The sequence below is a fragment of the Dromaius novaehollandiae genome, chromosome 5 (assembly GCF_036370855.1).
Source record: "Dromaius novaehollandiae isolate bDroNov1 chromosome 5, bDroNov1.hap1, whole genome shotgun sequence".
NCBI lineage: Eukaryota > Metazoa > Chordata > Aves > Casuariiformes > Dromaiidae > Dromaius > Dromaius novaehollandiae.
This window is the reverse complement of record NC_088102.1, coordinates 5,615,984-5,638,678: the sequence shown is the minus strand read 5'-3', so window position 1 is coordinate 5,638,678 and position 22,695 is coordinate 5,615,984. Positions and strand designations below refer to the sequence as shown.

Genomic DNA, 22,695 nt, shown 5'->3' with positions numbered 1-22,695 from the left:
AGGCCTTCAGGTGACATGTCAGTTCTGAACTCTCCCTCTTCTTCATCTCAGTCCTTGTTTCTTGCTTTGATGCTTATCTCTTCCTTTAGAGATCAGCAGAAAACATTGCCCCACCAAGGCAAACAGCTTCTCTACTCTGACCTGATGTCCCCAACAGAGCTATTACTCTTATCATACCTCCCAATCATTCAGGGAAATTAGCATTGTCCGTATGCTCAGGCAGGTATGAACAGCTTTTCTTTAACTGTACAGTGCTTTTTCAACACACTTCCTACACAGAAGCCCTCCTCAGAAAAGCACCAAGATGCCTACACACCAGACACTAAAGTCTGGTTGCATCTATATAATATATGTCCACGATAACTGTAAGCACAGTTAAGGTGTCTTGAAACAAAGCTGGCAGGTACACAGAGAGCAATAGTCCCACAGGAAACAAACATTTTTATCTTCTCTTGATAGATGGGCACACCCGCATACAGATAGCGCAGAGCTTCCCCTTCTCCCATTCCCTTAGGAGCATCTTCCCTGAAAAATATTTAATACTCTTCAGTTACAAAGAAGCCTGATAGTGAATTGGCAGATGATCACATTCAGAAAACATTGCAGATATTTTTATATCCCTTTCCTATGTTCATGCCAAAGTTTTCTTCTACTTACCAAAAGACGACAGACAATCCATTTTAGCTCTTGTTTAAAAAAAAAATGCTTAATGTATTCAGGGACTGCATATAGAAAGGGAAAAATACACAGATGCAAACAAAACATTGAAATACCACTGCAGAAATTAATTTTAAGAGTTACAAAGCATATTATTCCTGGAAGTTGCTTTTATTTAGCAATTACGTTAACACCACAAGGCAGTTGGCATTGAAAACAAACAGTTCGGTTTAAAAATCAGGGAAGTGAATTGAGTGAAATTTCAGGGCACTTGCACCTGAATACACTCCACTACCTTGAATACTTCAGAATCAAAGGGGGATTTTTGTTTGTTACTTGAGGAATAGAAGAAAGGGGATAAAAGGGTAGGAGAAACTGTTTTTAAAGTTATCCATGTGTTTTTCATGTGTTTTTTCAACTCAAAGTTAAACCCCAACAACCACCCAGTAAGGGGGGGGGGGGGGTGGAAGGGGAAAAAAACAACACAACCCACACTAAAGGAGTCAAAGTCAATACTGAGATAACCTTTTAATTTTTTTTCAATTTTTTTTTCCTGTAAAATGGCTTGTACTTCCACAGGTACAACAGCAAAGAAATTATTTCAGTCCATTTCATATGGTGTATAAAAGACCAATTTTACAAATATACCCAGAAGTTTAACAGCTGCTAACACCATGTAAAGGTAAACATAACTTCTCTGTCACAGAGGGCTCGCTGCGTGAATGAGACTTGTCCTATGGTTGTATCACAAGACAAATGAGCCTTCGGGGTGCTCTTCGTCATTTATTTGACCCAAGAGAAAAATGATACCCATCTCTAGCCACCTGTCATCCAGGACACAAACAGAAGGGACTTCAACGTGACTTGAAGACTAGCTTGCCCATCAGGAAATTATAAATATGCCCTGTTAAAAGAAAAAAAGGAAAAAAAAAAAACTAGACAGCCAACAGTTTCTTCTGTAATTCGGTGGTCCAAGCAACTTGGACTTCTGTTCTGCTGCCAGCAAACACAAACTCAGATCAAACAACGTAAAGCTGTGCCTTTGCTGCCTGTCAGAGGCTAACTCTGCAGTTCTTGCAGGACCAAAACGTCTGTGGCCGTCAGTGGGACTTAGTTTGCACAAGGTCTGCAGAACTTTGGCTGCTTTTATTTCCAGAAATCCCCCTCTCTCCCCCCCCCCCCCAGCTTTAACTTCTAAGTTTTTCCTTTTAATTCACAATACCAAGTGTGAAGACTGCCTACAAAATCAGAGTAATGAGAGCAATCTCCAAAGACGTTTGGAGCTCACATTTGTATTTCTCTTGAACAGAAGCAAGCCTGAAAGTGTCTTTCTAGACTCCCTTTCAGAGTTTCTCTCCAAGTTATATTTACTTGTTTACCTGCAACTATATGGATGAATGGAAGATGACAGGAACGAAGATTTCACGAGAGGTTAAAAACTGAGCAAACAAGAAGGAAGAATCCTTGACCAGCATATTCAAAACCATTTGGGCTGTCCATGTTAATTCAACTCAAGTGCCCAACAGGTGTCTGCTTCTGAACTGCTTTGGGATCAACAGCTCTAATTGCGGGTTCTGTGGGAGGGGAGCTTTCACTTCACATCAATGCAGCACCTTACCAGCAATCACGGGGAAACCAAGACTCACCACCTGGGATACAATGATCCCTCACAAAGAATAAAGGCAGGCACAGCTTGTTGCAAAAAGCTTATTTGCAGCTGACCTTTAAACAAGAGCAGGAGCTAAGCCAGGTCAAATGTGTTTTTAGTTTGTTAAGAAAGTTAAGTGCCTTACATCTGTTCCAGCACTGGCCAGATCACTACCAACAGTTCTTTGACCCCAGAAAAGTGTCCAGACTATGAGCAGGATGGACAGAAACGTGACTCTCTTGGAGAAGCTTTCATTTTCAAAAGAAGAGAGAGTGATCAGAAAAAATGGCAAGCTGTAAGTTTACCAGCTACAGCAACAGCACAGAGAGGAGAGGTACCACAGTTCAAGCCCACAGTTTACTTTGGGTGGTGTGTGTGGAGGTGCAAGGAAAAAAAGATTTTTTTCAAAAACAAAAAGTTTTTCAAATGCATCCTGGAGCTTCCTAGGGACCGGAAGAGAGCCCTTTCTACGGTTTGGAAGGGGGAACAGCTATGGTCACATTTCTGATCCATTACTGGCATGTCTCCACTTCAAGGTGGGCCTGTCACCCTCATGAAAGCAGCCTGCCAAGGGCTTTCTCCTCTCTTGAGGCCAATCCCCACCCTCACAAAGGAAAATTCCTTAACTATTAAACCAAGCTACCCTGAGGTGTAAAGTGACTGCACTTGAAACAAGGATCTTGATTAAACTGCAGTACCATGACAGCAGTTTTTTTTTTTTTGTACAATTTGGACCACAACTCAAACAAGAACACAACTTTCTGCTGAGTCCACTATTTAGACTTCAGCACTGTATCAAGAGGCTGCCAGGAGACAGGAGAATGGAAAGTGTTACAGCTCCAGTGTGCATGGATTTTTTTTTTTTTTTTTTTTTTTTTTTTTTTTAAGATCAGCCTAGAAAAAATACTTCTAGCTAAAAGTTATGGAGTAAAAGCTGTTTTTTGAAGCATACAAATAGAATAAACAGTAACAGGTGAAAAATAATCCTTACAGAATACATTATTGCCAGCTCTTGGAATGGTATGCAAGAAACATGGTAACACTGAAGTCATGAAACAGCCTTCCAAAAAACAAAGTTTAGGTGTGGGTCTCAAGTTTCCTCCCTCCAAACAGAATTGTTCTCATTTATCCAGAAATGTCTTCCCCCCCCCCCCCCCTTAGTCAAGTTACCAGACTAGTAAATAGGTGTGTTTGCTAGGAACAAGAGGAGAAAAATGGATAAGCATCCATTCATCATTTGAGCAGAGCAGCACACATGGCAGTGCTGCTGGCATACGGCAGAGAAAAACAATGCTAAAAACTCCTTTGTCTTCCCAGTAAACCCAACTCTGTGGAACTTGCCCTAGATTTGAATACAGGTTAATGGCAAAGTACCTGGATTTGTGCAAAAGAACTTGGAAGTTTGTTTCCCAGGTAAGAGGAGACTTTTCCTTCCTGCAGTATTTCTTGCTACTACAGAACCGCTGGCGATGAAAGAAACAAACCCAGCTCACTTAAAATACAATCTTTTGGAAGGACCCTTCCCTCGGATACACACCACCAGCCAGTCTCCCACCGCGCGAGCCAGTCACACCAAAGGCAGGTGGTGCGCAAGCATCACCAGCGAGAACCCCAACGCTGTACATTCGCTTTGCTCTGGGTGCAGGTACACGAAGCCCCAAAGCAGCAATTAAGCTGTAACAGCACAGGAAAGAGGTAAAGCAGCTTGATATGGAGATGCCTGGGAAGCTGCGCGTTTACAGTCCACTTGCTCTCAGAGGGAGACCGCGCATGCGAACCCTGATCAGCCCGAGCTCACGGGGCAGCTGCCAGCCCAGAGCCGCGCAGCATGGGCAGCTCGGCGAGGACGAAAGCTGGACAACTCTGGCCACCAGCCCCACCACACCGCTTGCAGCCCGAATTCGGTAAGGAACATTTCCTGAAAGCATGTTTCTATAGCATTTCTTGTGAGATAACTTAAGTATTTCAGAGTCCGCTGTGGACGAGGTGGAGGTGAGCCTGCCTCTCACAGATGAGGTATATGCTGAATAGAAATGATGCTGCAGAATGCACATGGGACCTGAGGAGCTTTTGCTGAAGAGAGAGGGACGAGGCACCCTCGTGTTTACGCCCAAAACCAGGACAAGGTATCGAAGGCCAGAGGCATTTCCTTTCCAGTCTGGCTGGACTACCATTCTCAATGAAGATTAGCCACAACACTGTCTTGTGGGAGTGAGAACTCGGAACAGGGAATCACAAGAGGATCTCATTGAAAAGGCACTAGGAAGAAGCATACAGTTTTAGGTTAACAGGATTCATCCTATTTGCAATCACTGAGTGGGACAAAAACTGTACAGCGTAGGATTTTTAGAGAAAATGCTGCAGAACAAAACTTTTTTTTTTTTTTTTACAGCAAAAGAATAAAAAGAAAAGTAAAGCTATCTGCAAAGTATTAAAATGCTGAACATTTATACAGCAAAATTATATTAAAAACAGCAGCAGACAAAGTATGTCCCATAACCAATGGCAAGGGACATGTAAAATGTTTATAAGGTTAACTATAAAACAATTTTACAACCAAAATATGAACAGGCCAATTCAAGTATATATACAGAATATATTAAAATCATATAAATTATATATTTATACAAAGGGCACAAATATAGCAAAAAGCTATGGTTGATTAAGCAGAACTGGGTTTGAATGATCAGTTTTATCTAGCAATGTTATGATTTTCTCCCAAATTCTTTTTTTAACCTGGATATATTGATACCTCAGATACCAAGAGTATAGAAAAGAAAAAAAAATCCAAGGAGTAATTCTATATGAAATGAAACCAGCAGTAGGAAGGTACATCTCATATGAAATTCTGATTTAATTATTTTCATAGTAAACATTTATAAGCTCCCTTAAAGAGTCACAAATTTCAAGTGATTACTTTGGATGTACCACCCTGATGCATATATTTGATTACATTTGAATTCTGTTCGATTTGCAAACATTTGAAAAAAATAGATACAAACATCTCAATCTGCAAAAAAAGGTGACAGATGGCAGCAAGTTGAAAACTCAACAAAAATACTCAGTTGAACTAGAAAGGATGCTCTTCTCACAGCATTTTGGCTAGTAAGTGAGCTTAAAAAGAAAAAGCTTATTTTTAATTGCTTTTTATTTCAAAACACAACAGCATATAACCACGATCCATTGAAGCACTCAAGAATCTAAACAGTCCCATCCATGGGCTTATATTTAAACACATATTAAGTGCTTTCCTGAATTCAGGTCTATGTAAATAAGTTCTGCATAAATAGTACCTAACCCCTCTGTCTTGCTGCAGTACTACCCCTTCAGGAATGCAGTTTTTAAAGGCTTGCTACATCTTAAGTGACCCCATGGTTCTGGGCATGCAAGGAGCAGTTAGGGCAGGCAAAGTTAAGCAGAAATAAAGAGGCCAGACTACACATATACAGAACATTGGCTTGAAAACCAGAACTACATATGTTTAAAAAAAAAAAAGAAAAAGTAAAGCAATTTCACCAGATGCAGGTTAAACAAAAAAAAAAAAAAAAAAAAAAAAAAAAAAAAAAGGGCCATATACCATACATAATGAACAGTGGATATCTATTACACTGAAAGGAAATCAATGCAAACAGGATTTCCTCAGTTTCAAGTAATCCTTGATGCCTTTTTGGCCAGCTATGTTATACCATAATAGATATTTTAATAGCATTATACTCTACAATTTAGGTAGCTAACTTCTCTCTTACATAACCAATTATCTCTAGTGAACATTCACCTATGGTTGTCCACACATTCTATATTAGCTCCTTGAGAAACTATTCAAGTTAAATTATATTGCAAATTAAAGACAGTTACATTCTGTACGTTCCTTCTAGCTCTGAAAAATAGGTTTTAAAGGCTTGTCAAAGTTTAGAAGAAAAAACCTTTCCATTAAAAAAATCTTATCTTAAAAAAATCAGTAAGACACCTTTTTCTGATCCAGGGTACTAATAAAAAGATTACAAATATACTACAATTTGACCAAGAAGACTTCATGAATATGCTGCTTTTGAGCATGCAACACCACTGATATCTGTCAAGTTCCAGGTATCAATGTATCCCATTTCACCACGGTCCCTCACAATTTGCTTGTCAGTTCCCCATCCCCACCCTACCACCCTATTAATAACATTATAAAAAAAGGTAAAATCTAGAGTTAGTGGCAAAATCTTCACAGTAAGTTGTTAAAGAACATGTTATTGTGGTCACCGCAAAATGATCAGTCAATTGGACCCTGAAAAATTAGCTTGATGCAGTTGTGTTCCCCAGACAGCTGTGTTGCACAGAAAGGGCAGGCAGCATGAAATGCATGAGTACCATGAGGCAGAGGGATTTGAGACCAGTATTTTGCAGACTTCTCAGAGCACACATGTCCACACGGGGTGAAAGCATGAGTTGGAGGGCCAGCATCCACATAAAAGCCTGCTTCACAACCAAGCCAAAGAGGCACATAGGGGCCAACGGTTCTGCACATAGGACACTCCCGCTCATTGGCTTCTGTGTCACTGCGATGTCCCCAGTTGTGATAGCCATGAACATGACCACAGCTGAGGTAAGCCCAAGGCTGCTTCTCTTCTACCACATCTTTACGGTTGATGCTGGGAAATGCTAAAGTGTTTAACCCAACAGGACACTGTGGTCTGGCAGCATTTATCTCCTGTCGCAGAGCTTCGATGTGTTTCTGAGTTGGAGTGTGAAACAGTCCATCTGCTGTTCTCCACAGAAGGGTGGCTCCACACAGGTCAATAAGAGAACCATCTTGTAGGACGTTGGTCTCATTTTCTACCTAGTGGTAGAACACAAGAATAAGTAGGTAAGTCCGAGCTGCTGCTTTTGGGGATAAGCCAGTTCCATGAAGGTGTCCTCTTCCTCGCCACACTGTTCCCCCTCCCTAGCATACTAATTTTATTGTATTGTTTCCTTGTGGCCCCCTGTCCAAATCCATCTGTTGTCTCTTGCCTTGCATTGAGATTATAGGGAGCATGGGTCTTTATTCTGCGCTTGTACACAAGGTCCTAAATCTGCATCTCTGGTTATGTGCTATGGCAATACTAGATACTGCACACAGTTTTCCTTCCTGTAATACTTTTTCTAAAGAATTACTTTATGTAAACTCCTTCAGAAATCCCCCCCTACCTTTGAACATGCTGTTATTTCCTCTATATTTAATATTGATTTTTCTGTACGCCTCTGTCAGGTTTACGGTAAGTCCTGATAGACTGAAGAGGAAACCTGCCATTCCCCAAGGGCTGTATTAGCAGGGCAGCCAGATTGCTCCTGGAATTCTTTACCCACATAGACGAGCAGAGAGATGCTCACGCAGCAAAAGATCCTCTTCAGATTAAAAACTGCTACCCAGGACAGACCAGCTGTCCTGCTACTCATATACCATTTTTTGGCTTGTGGCAAGCATAAAGCATTTTGCAGAAACACGAGTTCCCACAGTGTACATCAACAGTGAAACACTTCTCTGCAGATCCATTAATGATAAATGGAAGACAAATGGAATACCAGCCACATTCACAGGTACTCTCATAGATTATCATTACAGCATCAAGTGAGTTGCCAGCTGAATTTTTCAAGCGACAAGTTCTGCAACTGAAACCACACAGGCTCAGCTTCCAGAGAATTAACCCCCCCCCAAACCAGGCCCTTTATTCAGTGAGGTATTACAAGCAGATACAAACCCGGTGTGCATAGCCCAAAGGTTTCTCTCATCTGAATAAAAGCAGGTGCTTATAACAGATTTTCAAAAGATTATGCTAAACACACTATACTTTGGTGAAGTATTTGCTAATTTATTTTACTGTCAACAAACATATAGGCAATTCGTACTATTGCTCTCAGTCTAGTAGCGATGAATATATATTGAAAAGGATCTTTCTGAAATCAAACAGAAATAGACCCGCTGCCCAGCTTTGTGCATAGAAAGTGGGTAGAAAACACAACTACAGCCAAATAAACAGCCTAGACATTAAGTAGGTCACATGAAATCATCATGTCTGCATGAGAATACCAAGAATGACAACCAATTTGGCATTTACATTTTAATCCGGTTGAAATTCACAGATTTACTGCGGATCATCCTTGCACAAACATGTAGATGATGCAATACAGACTACAGATAAAAAGTCACCACTATAGAGTGCTGCCAGCAGAAAAATTCAGTGGTTGGTGTAGAGATGAGAGAATCCTTGATTTGATGCACTTCTCTGATAAATCCTTCACAAACAGAAGAGCAAAAAGCTTCCTAGTATGCAATGTGTTCAATTCATTATACAGTGTGCATTTGGTTTTATGAACCCAATCAACGAATACTGATCACATCAATACCAGCGTGCCATGTAATTTTATTTAAATGAGAACTCAAGTCATTTTGGATGCAGGAGAGGGAATTTATTTGTTTTAGCATTGCCTTTCTTTAGCAGCACTAATAAGGTGTTTTGCTAACCGCGTACAAAGGGCGCAATCGCAACATCATCTCTCCCAGTCCCCGAGGCAATATTTGCCTGCCACCATTAAAGTGGCAAAGCAATTTATGTAGTGCAGGCTGTCTACTGAAAGCAGAACAAGATACTCAAACTCCATTTTCTCAACCCTTTAAGCAGTCAGTTGTCTGCAAAGCAAATGGCAAAGCTGCAAAGTCAGTCCAGCTGGAGTGTATGGGACACCTTTACAACACCAGCAAACTAATGGGAACTCAAGGTTGCAGCACGGAGCAAAATTTGGCACAGAGAAGAAAAGGGGGCATTCTCCCCCCACCTGCCCCTGCACTTTCACAGTCTTTAAAGTCTAGCAGCTGGATGGTAAAGTTACAAAAGGGGCATGTTGGCTGTGAAGGCGCTCAAAACATCTTCTCACTCCCTGAAGAAGAGAGGGAGACTCTCCCTCAAAGAGCAGCAAGGGTGGTCCATGAAGGCTGTCCAGGTCTGCAGACCAGACAGTATCCTGATCTACCCAGGTCCTGATTAGAAGTCCAAAAAGGACTTCTGTGGAAGCCCACCTGCTTGAGTGAGTAGGGTTGGCTGTGTATTTTGCTAAGCTTCTACGTGTGGAGTTTTGTTTGTTTTTACTTTGAGGGGAAGGAAGATGAGAGGAAGAATAAAGACAGCACCCTCCTGCCTAGGCCCCCAAGATTTGGGAAGCGGAAAGGAAGGGAGCACTACGAGGATTCCCTTCCAGCTTCTATGCAGAAATGGAAACATTTTCATGGGAACCTCTGTCCTGGCTCTTTATGCCACAGGTCCCGGTGGCAGCTGAAATGTTTCTGTTCTGGTAAAGGCAAAGCTCATCCTGCTCTGTAGGATGATACAGGAACCTACTTAGCAAGGTTTCTCTTATCATCCTAGCAGCAGCTAAATCAAACAGAAGCTGGAAATAAACAGACCAGTCCTGCATGCAGGCTGACTCTTCCTTTTGAAACAGTACATACGGAGCTGTTTTTCCACAGTACTAGCTTCCAGATCTCCCCAGTTCCTAGGAAGGTACTTAAGAGATGGAGATTCCAGAACAAAGTTTATTTAGTTTTTATACTATATGCTATTTCAGTCAGAAAAGTGATGTTAACACAAAAGTTAAGACTGTCTTCTTGTATAAGCAGAAACAGAATAGCAGTACAGAATTCACTGTGGCACACACCTATCAAGTGATTGCAATGCCCACTACCCAGGGACAAGGCTACTGTTCTGCAGTTAAAATATGACTACATCCATTCAATGCCAGAAAATAAGTATCCTTCATTTTGTTTTAATTACCAGTTTACTTCTGACTTACCAGCTTCCCCCTTTGTTGAGCAGATCTGGTTTCACGGAGAGTGTACACATCACCACAGACGGAAATCTCCCGCCAAACTCCAGGTTTAGACTCTTCAGTAAACCCCCCTTTTGGGTGCATGACCAACACACCGTTGGTTGTTAATCCATCCATGTGGCCATCAGGATTTTTCCATTTTGCTGCTTTCTCCTGCATGTGAGACAACCACCCCAGAAAAAGAGTTTGTCTAAAAGTTTTACGCTCTTAAATTTTAGCCACCTAAGTCTACGCTTTTACCGACACTGTCTAAAATGTAACATTTTCTCACTAGCCAGCAGTGCTTAGACAGATTTCTAAATAAAGCACTTTAAAAAGTTTCTTCTGCCAGTCTTGCAGTGGTAAGTAACAACTTTTGTTATGCGCCTCCAATTACTATTTGTTACTAACTCAATTGAGGAGCATCTCTAACTGCAGGTCAGCTCAGAGTTGCTTTCTTTACTGACCTCAAAGGCAATGCTAACGTAGATGCTCCTAACCACTGTAAACATTTGGTTTGTACCAGGTGCTTGATGTGTCCTTGCTCTTCAGCACCCAACACTATCACAGCAACTTAAACTCACAATGAGTACCAAGAATATAGCAAGCAAACTTAAAGGAAAAAAACATCTAAAGCTACTAAAGTAGAACTCTATTGTTAAAGACAATTATCACCATGAGTCCATGGGTGGTATTAAATTCGGCACATAAAACTGCAGTTTCTACTTAACGTTGAGGCTGACACACTGGGGTAAGAGTCTAATGCCAGTATAAGATATCAACTAGCAAGAGGAAATTTTGCAGCTTGAAGATAACAGACTAAAAATGAATTTTGCTCATATTTAGAAGTTGAGTAGTACTTACACCGAGAAATATATTTTTAGAAGAGTCAAATCCAGCTGCAAAAATCCTTGCTGTATATGGTGGGCTCCTGTCACAAACAATCCTGCATGCAAAACGCGATATGGTGCTCTGCGTAATCTGAGTTTCATCATTGTTTTGACTGCCGGAAATTGTATCCGTCACTACAAAGTCTATGGGGCTTTCTGTTGACCTCCCAACCTGGAGAGAAGAAAAAAAATAATCAAGATAGTGGTAATTATACGAAGTCATAAGGGAGAAAAAAATAATAATAAAGAAAACAAGCATTAAGGGTGCAGTCTTGTCAAATTAGTGTTGATCACATCAATAATCTGAGTTTTTGGATGCTGAGATCCAAAGACCAATCTATTTTCCACATTTGCCCTAGACATCCATCATTTACACTGCAAGACACATTTTCACTTATTCAGCTGATGTGTATGCTTGTCCAATACAACTACAGTGATTTGTTTGATGGAATACTGTCAACAGCAGGAAAGTATTGTCCCTGTGACATTTCCTAATCCTACCTATACAAATTAGTTACCACTGTATTCTGTCAATTCAGAAGAAGTTAGCTTGAAAATAGCAAGTTTTATTCAGAGTTCTAGTTCCAAGTTCATTTGCCATGAAAATAATGGTCATTTTTAGACCCAGAACTCATTCAGGTTAGCATACCACAACAAAAAGCTACCTACCTTCACGTTTTCAGAATCTGTATTTCAGCATATAAGAATTCTCAAGTAAAGCCCACAATATGATTAAATTTGCTTCTAATCATGCATATGCATGACTACACAAATTAGAAGAGGAAAAAAAAGAAAGCTTTCTTTAGGAAAAGACACCACTGATCAGTGGCAAGAATAGTTTTCTACCTTGACACCCATAAGCTTTAATTCCAAAACTGGAAACACTAGGCACCTGGAACAGATCATTTCATTACAGAATGGACAAAGGGATCTGACCACAAACCAAACATACACACAGCAGTGAGACTGTATCGGTACTTCTACAGGCAAAGTTATTATTACACCAACTTTGAGCGTAACTGAGAAACCAGAGCTGAGCAACAAAGAGGGGAACAGGAATGCTCTTTTGACGGACATACTGCAATCGAATGGGAAAACAAGATTAAGAATATTCTCCACATTAAACTATTTTAAATATCAAGAACCCACATTTATATAACAACCTCCTCACTAAACATGATCTCAGTGTCCTCTGAGAAGTCACATCCTGCTTAGCCTCTTGCTCTTCAAAGTCAGCCACGGGAACACTGGTTTGGCTCCATCATGCACATAAACATCTCCACAAACTCCAAATTCACTGTGTCTTCTTAAACACTAAAGAAAAACTCTTCAAGAGTTAAGCATTAAAAATATCACTTTGTTTAACCCTTGTGACAAGGGTTATGGTGGAAATGGTACAGGGTTCCCTCCCACACTTCTACTTTCAGCTCTACTTTAAAGTATTAGGAGAAACTCAAACACATGCTGAAATTCATGTCGAGTGACACATCCAGCTCTTCTCTCCACATCACAGCTCTCAAGCCAAGTATAAAACGCAAAGAGTTTGTTGCAGGAAAAAACATCAGTGAAATACTAAAAAGGCCTAGAAGTATTGCACTTCATTTTTCTCAACAGAAAGTAAAGTGACTACTACAACACCCAAGAGACAGTTTATAAACTATTTCCAATTTATGCAACTTGACAATTTCAAACTAAAAATTATCAAGGAAATCATAGTCATCTTCCATTCATAATACTACTTCCAGCAGACTATTTCCCAGCCAGTGTAATTCCTGCCAAAGGAGTCAGCACTGACCTGCAGCAGGAAGCTTATTCATAACTTTGCACAGTGACGGAGAACAGTCAGAAGTCTTTTACAGGATAATCAGTACAGAGCATGGAATATTTTTGCTCATTACAGATTTATGTCTGTTGAAGTCTCTGAAACACATCACTATCAATGCTTTTAAGTGCGTAAGAAGGGAAAAAAAAACCCTGTCCTCTTGTCCCTTAAAGCACACGTTATCTCCCAGTCTTCATCACATCCTACCAATCTGTCAGCATGAAATCTGAATATATTCAGAGGCAAGCATTAGCATCTACAAAGCTTTCTGTGTTTAGAATTTCTGAAATTGCTTGAAATTAAGCAAGAAAACAATTCCTTGACTCACGTCTCATTTGTTACAACAGTACGCCTATAGAACACAAAGTAGTCTATATTTTTCTCTTGTATTTTAGAAAAGCCTTCAGAGAATTAGTCCCATGTAGTACTGTGCTACATCTAGAAATGATTTTAAAGTGAAGTTGAAGTTATCTTCAAACCGTGCAAATTTCCCATGCCTCATATCAATTCAAGGGTGTTATTTAGACTCATTCGAAAAGGAAGACAAACAATAATAAATGAAAAGTTTGATACCATCAACACTTATTCATCAAAAAAAAAAACAAACACCCCACAAATGTTAACTCATCTGATGTGGCAGTCAGACAACAGTCACTACACACCTAGCTCAGTAGTTCAAAGCTAGTCTTTAAGTAGCAGACTTGATCATATTACTATTTCTCTGAAGTTTTGTTCTTCCACTTTCAGCATTTTCTCTCACTCTTCTCCTGTCTCATTTTTACTTCCATGTCCCTTTATAGCATAGGAGACCTTGTCTGGAAAGCTTCTGGCTGCATTTTGGGAATCTTCTTGTGCACTGTGCCATATTCCATATCATTTCCCTAAGTTACTTCCACCAACCCACCATAAATCTTACAGCTGATGCATCAGGCAGCTTCTGGGTCTACACTAGAGGCTACTGTTAAAAGCTACACGAGCAAGGCAGGCAGTCAACTTGCTAGTGTCTACTGTCAATCAAGGAAGTTCTATTAAAAAACCCCCACTCCTCTGAGACGAGGGAAAAACCAGACAACTTGCCAGTAAATAATTTAACAGCTGCAGATCCTCAGACTTCAACAGATTTTCACTCTGATGGCAGGGGAGAATTCGACCATGCATCTTTTGAAGGGCTGTTCTACTCTGAAAAAACAAATCTTTGTATTCAATGTACCTGCTTCCTATATAGATTTGTAGTTATTTATGGTACTGGCTACACATTTCAGTTACTTTCAGTGCAACTGGCAGGTATAATCGATACATTCTTGGCCAGCCAAACTATGAAGGAACAAGTTCTACTCCAACTTGATGCATCATCAACAGAACGGTACCTAAATTGTCATGCAAAATCCTCATTTTTAGCAACATACAGACTAGGAAAGGAACTACTTGACTTGGGGAGATGTCACATGAAACATGTTAGAACATCTTTCTTGCTATTAAATGAAGAGATCCTCACCTGGATGTCTAAGACAGAGCTCCACAGTAGCAAAAAAAACAAAACGAGGAGACAAAAAGGAGACACTTGTATTTCGCTCAGTCACGTCAGACAATTGGGGAAGAAGAAAAAGCACCAACCTTCGCATTGTTTCCAGCTCTCAGAAAGCAAAAACACTCCTGCTCAGATCTTTAAATATTTTCAAAGACCCTTTTAAAAATATGCTCACTTGGAAATAAATCTTCGTACTATCTTCAGAAAAAAGCAAGTTAGAAGAGCAGAGGCAGCACTACTCCTAGGAGGAAACTCTGTGTAGTCACTGAATATGCATATAAACTGACTGGCTAACAAATGATGGCACACAGCAGGCAGAGCGTGCCTTTGACGATTTAAACCCATCATTAACTGGTAGGTTTACGCATAAAAATATGACAGTTTTCATTTCATTATGGAAAATTTTAATGGAACTGGTATTTATCTATAGACAGCCTAAACACTGCTCTTCAATGCCTTTTCAATCTCCTTACTGCCCCTTCTATAGGCTCCCCAAATTTTCCACATGTGCTTCACTCCTGACAGTCATCTATTCATGCTTCTCAGTTACAAGCTAGGAAAACACAACACAAGTCTTTCTGTATTTGTAATCTTCAAAAGTTTCATGTTTGTGTCTGCAGCACTGCAGACCAAGTCACAAACAGCAGTCCTCACATTTCCTTCAAAGAAAATGGACTGACTACAAACTCTGAGGGGAAAAAAGCTGACAGCTTTTTGTGAACCATGACTCTCCCTTACTTTGAAGGGAAATCAGCTCTCACCCAATGGACTCTGTCTTCACACATTAGAAACTGTATGCTGGCCAAGAAAGCAAAGCAAGAACTCCATTTCCCATTTCAGGTCACGCTGATTAAGTTGTGGTTAATAACCGCCATTTTATGCTTATCATACTCCTTAGGGCTGTTACCTTGGTGAAGTTGCGCAGCGCTACTATCCCATTTTACAGAGGGGAAGACTGAGATAAAGAAAAGCCAAGCGATTTGCCCAAGATAACATATGTAGTCAACAGCTGAGGACAGGCCTCAAGCCTCAAGATAATGCTACAGTTTAGGCACTATCCTTCCCTTTTCAGCTTCTGTATCCTTACAAATGTTCTACAATATCCAGGAAAACGCATTTGAAAGGAAAACAGCAAACTCCAAGGACTGCTGCTCAAGCATCCCTTGAACAGACACCAAGCTTTTACGCTGTGGATCAACAGAAACAGCATGAAATTTGCTACCATGAGCTACAGGTCAGCACATAACCACCTTAAAGTAACTTTTCTCTGAATGCACGCAATCAGATTCCTGGGAAAAATTAAAATCTAATGGCCTAAGTTATGGAAGCCTCTTCAGCTGCTCTCTGGCACCTCTTCAACAGCAAAATATCGCCACAGTCTACCAGACTATTCCTCTTCCCGCTGCCACGGCTATTAGAGCCGCTGGACCAAGGCTTGGAGCGCAATCCTCCGAAGCGGGCGACTGACAGGAGAAACACCAGGCAGGACGCAGTAGTTGAGGTGAAGTCAAGATCTAGTCACAGCATGGCAGCCTACACATGTCAAAGCAGAAGACACAGGCTGCACTGAAAAGAGGAATTTCAACAATTTGGAAGCCCCAGCCCTGATTGAACACTGACATATAGCCATTTGAGGGGCACCAGAAGGCCTGAGATACCCTCCAAACACAGGTCATAGCTCAAGAACAATTTGTTTTTAAAGATGGAATAGTCTGACCTGCTACAAGTCAAATCAGTGCTGTATCTGTACATCTATGGCAGTTTATAGCTTCAACCAAGGGCAGCCCCTCACACTGGAATTAGTAGAAGGGCAAAAATTAGGGCTTGTGTGACACTTCCCCAGGCATCTGAGAGCTGCTGGAAGGAGCAAGCGTGATCCACACCTATAAAGCAGCAGTAGAGGAGTCCCACTCCAGTGCCAACCATGCAAGCGCACGAGTCTCCGGGTCTGGCAGCACAGCCTGAGCCACCTCAATAGCAAATTCCTTCCGGACTGAGCATCAATGAATCTCGAAGGGGAACAGGGGAAGAAACGTCAACCAGCCTATTCTACACTTAACCGGACAATCCCTCGCTGCACCAAATTCCTGGCTATCATTAAGTAGCTCCCTTAACCTAGGGCCTTAGACAAGTGTCTCTTGAACTGCAGGCTGTGGAGCACTACTTCACCTGGGCTGTACCTCCTCGCTTCAGCTGCTAGGTTTCATTAGAGGGACAACTAATCCCCTCACCCTTCACTGATATCCCCCCCACCCTGCCCAAAGCAAGTGCTGTAGCTACCACAAGGGTACTGTGCAGTCAGGAAGAGCTGTCTCTACCATATAAACAGAAAAGCAACCGTTCTGCAACTCTTCTTTATTCACATTAGTGTACACATGCAGTGGAAAAATTCCAGTTTTCAAAGTGGCTTTCAAAGTTATTAATGTATACAGAAAGTTTCACTGGAGCAACTCAAAGCATGAGAAAATTAAAATCTTGCGGAGAGATATACAAATATCACAAAGCCCCAGAAGGATGGGTTACATTTTCCATTTGAAAAGCCTATTTCGGTTCACTCCAGCTGTATGATATTTTTCTAACAATACATTCATGCAGCAGCATGTAAACAAGATTGTTTCTTATCAGCCACTATTTGGACCCAATCATTCACAGGTCACCAAGTCACACTGGGAAAATTTTACATAGAGCAAGAAAACAGAAGCCACATGAAGCAAGACTATTTTCACCTTGACAGGTGGAGCCATTCTTCTTCTGTCAACAACACTCAACTGCTGAGCCTTCTGAACATGAAAGGCTGGAGAGGGATAATTCATGATAAGATGTTCTAATTACAGAGGTCATGGACAAGACAGACACGATTAGCCTGGATTGGAAAAGGTTGTGCATGTGTGTTCTTTCAAGCTTGAAGTTTAAGGTGGTACAGAGTTTCTGATCTCTCAGATTATATACCAAAAAAGCATTGTGTAAGAGAGTAATTTAGGTTACCAGAATATTAGGTGATGTAGAAAAACCCAAATGCATACATGGGAAAGTGTTGCATATAAGCAACTTAGAGAAACTCAGTACAGTCCCCTACATCATTTGACACACTTATGCACTCTTCAGGAACAGGGTTTCATTACTATTCTTTCACCAGTTCAGATTCATAGAATGGTTGAGGTTGGAAGGGACCTTTCAAGATCCAGCCCAACCCCCCTGCTCAAGCAGCACCACCTTGAGCAGGTTGCCCAAGACCCCATCCAGACAGCTTTTGAATACCCCCAAGGATAGAGACTCCACCACCTCTCGGGGTTTGTCTCCTTCAGTGCAGAGCTCCGTGGGGAAGGTGGTGTGCATTTTTGTACTTAAGGAACCCAAACACACCATTTCTTCTTTAATGCTATTTGTACAGTTGCTACACTGTCCTTGCAGAAAAAACAAAGCACAGTGAAAGTAGTATGGGTGTTAACAGATGCTGGCACTGGTTTGAGAAGATCAGACAGTGCAAAATTTCAAAGCGCTCGCAGAGCAGGGCAACAGAGTTTGGCCACAAAGTTTTCACAGAATAGAGAGAACACCCAACACCACTTTTTAAAAACAATTCATTTGTAACAGAGTCTTACCTGAAACATGTCTGTATCTTTATCATGAGTATACTCCACTACAACAGTCTGGTTTCTGGACAACGTGTAAGAGATACTGTGCTGACCTTTACAGCTGATAGCCTGTCAAATAAGAAAATATGTTATACACAGCTTCCACATACATATTATAACCAAACTCATTTCACTATACAAACAGCTTTGACCAAGATCAGGAAAAGCAGTGTTCTGTAACATTTTATTATAAAGTAGAATAAGTACATACAATAGGATTTTTTATTTTTTAATAAACAAAAAACCCCTGCAGTTCTTTGCTTCTGCTTTCTATTTCTAAAGCACTTGATACCTACCAATTCCATAGCTTAGATTCCCAACACGTGGCCTACTGCCTGTATAAGGAAACTGATCCTTACAGATGTGAATATAGCATCAAATACTACATAGCATTTCAGTGTTTAAAACAAAGGTGCAAGAGGATAACTCGTTAGTTCTGTTTGACCAAGATTGAATTCTTTATTGTTCAGACTTCCCAAGTGTACATCTCTAAGGATGTCTTTTTCAAAAAGATTTTACTAGTCCACCAACTACTGCAGAGAATGAAACAGAGACATCACCCCAACACAGAAGTTGGTCCAACTCAGAGAGAAACAGTAAGAACCAGTTTCCTCACGTAAAAAAACATTGTACATAATTTGGCACAGCAAAAATCAGTAAGAAGAGGTAGGGCCCCCTCCTACAAAATCACAGGTAACAGGGATGATTAAACTAAACAACTAAACACATTTTGCTCATCTGTCCGTCATCACTGACAAAGTCTAAATGATCCCAAAGCTACAAACCAGTTGTTGAACAACTCACTAAAAATCTTTAACTATTAGAGGTATAAAGACATTACATGAATACTAAAAACCTAAGGGCTAGCAAAAGTAATTGAGGTAAAAATGTTGAAAGTACATATAATTGAAGAATTCTTTTTTGTAAGTGACATGCATTTGCAGCAACAGATTATACAGAGCTTTTGCAACATGCCTCTCACTGAAAGTGCTTAGCAGCTCCAACACCCGCTGCAGATTTAGACTTAGGTGATGGTATCTGGAGGCAAAGATTTGACAAGACGACCTTTCCCAGTGCCTCACAGCCTTATTTTTATGCCACTTTTTCTGGAATGTAGCTTTTAACATTTTGGAGGTTATGTGCTTCAAGCCATAAAGTCTAGCTTCACTCTTTTTACCTCAACTGTTAAGAAGAGAGGTAAGTTTAAGCATATTTGGTGATCAGTGGTAAGCTAAAAGTCTAAATTTCTCATTTGAAATGTATAGCCTTTGTTCTGATAATCATCATGCTGATGCACAGCATGCTGCAGGAATGAACAGCACCTCCAAATGAGCATGACCTGCTAGGAACCATACATCAAGTCCTACTGAAGCGCAGGGCTGAACCATACGTCAAGAGCTTTTCCTCTTTGCGTGCTTGACAACTAGCAATGAGATCTCAAGCCCTGAGTAGGTCTCAGGTGCCACTAGAGCATCAATGAAATACTAAAAGTGATGAACAAGAAACTCTTCCACCCTGGATTTTAGGCATAATATGGCAATAATTAATGTATACCCACATTATTAGATAGCACTTCAAAAGTCAGAAGGTAGTAGCTTTCACACAAAATTCATGAAAGTTTTCATTCATTTCCACAACATTGTGTGGCAGCAAAGAATATAACAGTGACCCTTAACCCGACGGTCTTGACTTTGGCTCCAGCCAGTTCACAGAGCACCACTGCCAGCAGCTGGGCGGTATTCCCAGGCAGGGATGCGTGCCCTGAGCTTATGCTAGTGTCAGACAAGATACAGCATCAAATGGAAACTTGGGTCAGACCCAAGACTGCAACTTTTAAGGTCTGAGAACAGCATCCAGGCACAGAAAAATAGAGGGGGAAGGTAAGAATTTCTGGAAATGCTTAGGTAGGGTCATGTCCTACAGCGATCCATGAGTGATGCAGTCAAAGGGAAAAAAAACACACAAAATTAGCACTGAGTTTTCAGTGTAGACAAAGATTAGCTTGAGATTTCTGGAGCCTACTAGGTCACCGATTTCAGTGCCAACAGAACACATCTACTGTGTTACAAATCATCAATTTGACTAGCATTACTTATATAAGTGAATTACATAAGATTGCCTGCAGAACTTGGGAATTACTAACACATTTGAGTCCTATTAGGCAGAGTGTGGCCAGCATCTCATCTGAAATATTAGTCTAGGACACAATCTACACATTTTCTTTTCTATGTTCATCTCCCCTCCTCTTTGGCTTCCCTTATTTAAACACAGTTATTTTCAGTGTGAAATGCCACATTTCCTGGAACTGTATAATCACTTTTCCAAAAAAGCTAAGAACATTATGAGAAATGTTTCAACTTGCACGTCTTCCAATTCAAAGACATTTCACATGCATTTTAATTACCTGTCTCAAACCAATTGGCCATTTACAAGCCAAGAAAAGAAAAGACCAAAATATTTCAGGAACTACACAAAACAGGAAAGAACCAGCCCAATGAACTGCGATAAGGAAGAGGCAAAAAAAATCTAGTAAGACAGTTTTGTAAGTGGAAAACAGCCACAGAAAAAAATCATGAAGCATTTTGACAGCTTGAGAAGTTACAGAATGACAGCACTACAAGTCCCCCAGAAGTCCAGAGACTGATTGCCCCAAGCCCCTTATAATTCTTATTGGTTTGGAGCAACCAAAACAGCGAGGTTTCCCTTTCATGCCTTTTAGCATTCACATTTCCAGACTTTTCTCTGCCAGTATGATTTTTTTTTTTAAACATAATTACACTGCTCTGAGAACTGAAGTTTTGAGAAAAACCCTGACTATCACAAGACACATAGCAGAATCACAAGTTCTAGCAGATGACTTAAGAGATTGAGGTTGGACAACACTGCTTTGTACCTTTCTAGGTAGGAACTAAAACAGGAATAAACAGAAACCAGGCACTGAACTGGCAACCCTAGCTTTGTCCCCCTTACTCCATCCCAAGGATGCCTAGAACTACTAGAGCAACAGTGCAGGCACATTTTCAAAGCCTGAACTCATAGTCCACCAAACTTTTGAGCCTCTGGGCCAACATCAGCTAATTTGCAAAGTTGCTTTCTCGTAACACTTAATGTTAAGTTTAATGAAAATCCACAATTGAGCACAGGGAAAAGAACCAAATGAGCTCCCAGCTGAAACAAGTGCTGACAAATACTGACTTATATAGCTTGAGCCTGCCAAACCAATCAGAAATATATGCCTCTAGACTGGCCACAACACACACGACCTCCTGTCCAGTAGGAATGCTGTTAGGGACATACAGGCCAGATTAATGTGCCGCCTGCAAACAACTTGTTTTGTATGTCTGTGGATAACTGTCTTCAGCTGCTGAATTCAGGTAATGTGTTTGGAGGAAAAAGATAGCAAAGTGGGGACTAACCAACAAAAAACACCATGAGCGGAAGAGAGAGAAGTAGCAGCAGTGGAACTGTCCTTGAAAATCTCTTGTTGCTAATGACTTCGTGTCCACATTGGGGCTGAGGGACTATATAGAGTCCAACTGCCGAACAAAGGTAAAAGGGAAAGCTGAGGTCCCACATTCCACTTACCACAAAGGGACAGATCTCCCCAGCTTCTTTCCAACTCAGAGCTTGCAGTTACAAAGCAGGCCATTCACCTCCACAGCACTTTCACAGAACAGGACAGCATACAGTAGCTTCAAGCACTGCCCGAAGCTAACGCTACTCCATGGCACTCCCATTGCCCGAGTTTCCTGTCCCAGGGATTTGGGGCATTCAGAACTGATATGTGTTACCAGTGGCAAAGAGGAGCTGTATCTGAGAAGCCCTGCTATCTCAGCCCCACACTAACATGGCCCAATTTCTACCCCCCAGCCCATGGTGCTTCAAGTTTTCATTTATACCCTTCCCACTTGGTCTTGTTTTTTCCTGCTTCCTTCCATAACACTTCTCTTGCTCCTTTCCGACTGCTCTCAGAACGAAACCTCATTACACAGCAGTCTGCACCCGCAATCAAAGCAGTAGCTAAAGGCAATAGCTTACAAGTTCGTCAGGCCTCGGAGGAACTTGGATCAAGTATCAGACTGTTTCCCCAGCAGCAATGCTGCAAGTCAGTCAGCACCAGGAACCTCCCACCCCACCAATTCTTTACTCCTCATCCCCCCAACCCCCCCGAAAGGTAGCTTCCATCCCTTACACCATCATTTCAAGAACTGAGAAAGTAAAATTCCTTTACTTCATACATAAAAACACCCTGCAGGCAAGGGGCGGGGGGGGGGGGGGGGAAATACAAAGATGTATTTTAAACAGTACTTCTTAGTATTCGGGGGGTTTTTTGTTTTTTAAAGAAATACAAAGGAGGGAAACCACCATTTCAAAAACAAAAAATAAAATAAATAAAAAACCTTTATCAGATTAGATGTAGGCCCAACCGACTGGCAGCAGCACACACCACCAACGTGCAACCAGACAGCGTTACTGAGGAACATGTACAGCACTGGGTGACACCACTGGAAGTGCCACCTCTCTAACCACAGACATTGTAGGTGGCTACTAGCATGGCAATAAACAAACTTTAACGCCAACACGTCTTCAGAAATGCCTTTCTTCTATTACCAACCCACGAGGAGGTACAACTGCAGACGACCATCCCTTCCACAAAAAAGGCATGCCAAAAGCCTGCAAAATAACCG

General features: G+C 41.1%; 1 protein-coding gene across 1 annotated transcript in view; it reads right to left on the bottom strand.

Annotated features, from left to right (window-relative positions):
- Nucleotides 1–1,160: 1,160 nt before the first annotated feature.
- PELI2 (pellino E3 ubiquitin protein ligase family member 2) overlaps nt 1,161–22,695 on the bottom strand; it is an 83,713-nt gene continuing 62,178 nt past the window's right edge. The window contains exons 3-6 of the mRNA XM_026100041.2: nt 17,975–18,076; nt 10,997–11,194; nt 10,118–10,306; nt 1,161–7,130 (exon numbers count right to left, since the gene is read on the bottom strand). Of these exons, the coding sequence (XP_025955826.1) occupies nt 6,564–7,130; nt 10,118–10,306; nt 10,997–11,194; nt 17,975–18,076 (1,056 nt within the window). The 3' untranslated portion in view covers nt 1,161–6,563. The remainder of the gene's footprint in view (nt 7,131–10,117; nt 10,307–10,996; nt 11,195–17,974; nt 18,077–22,695) is intronic.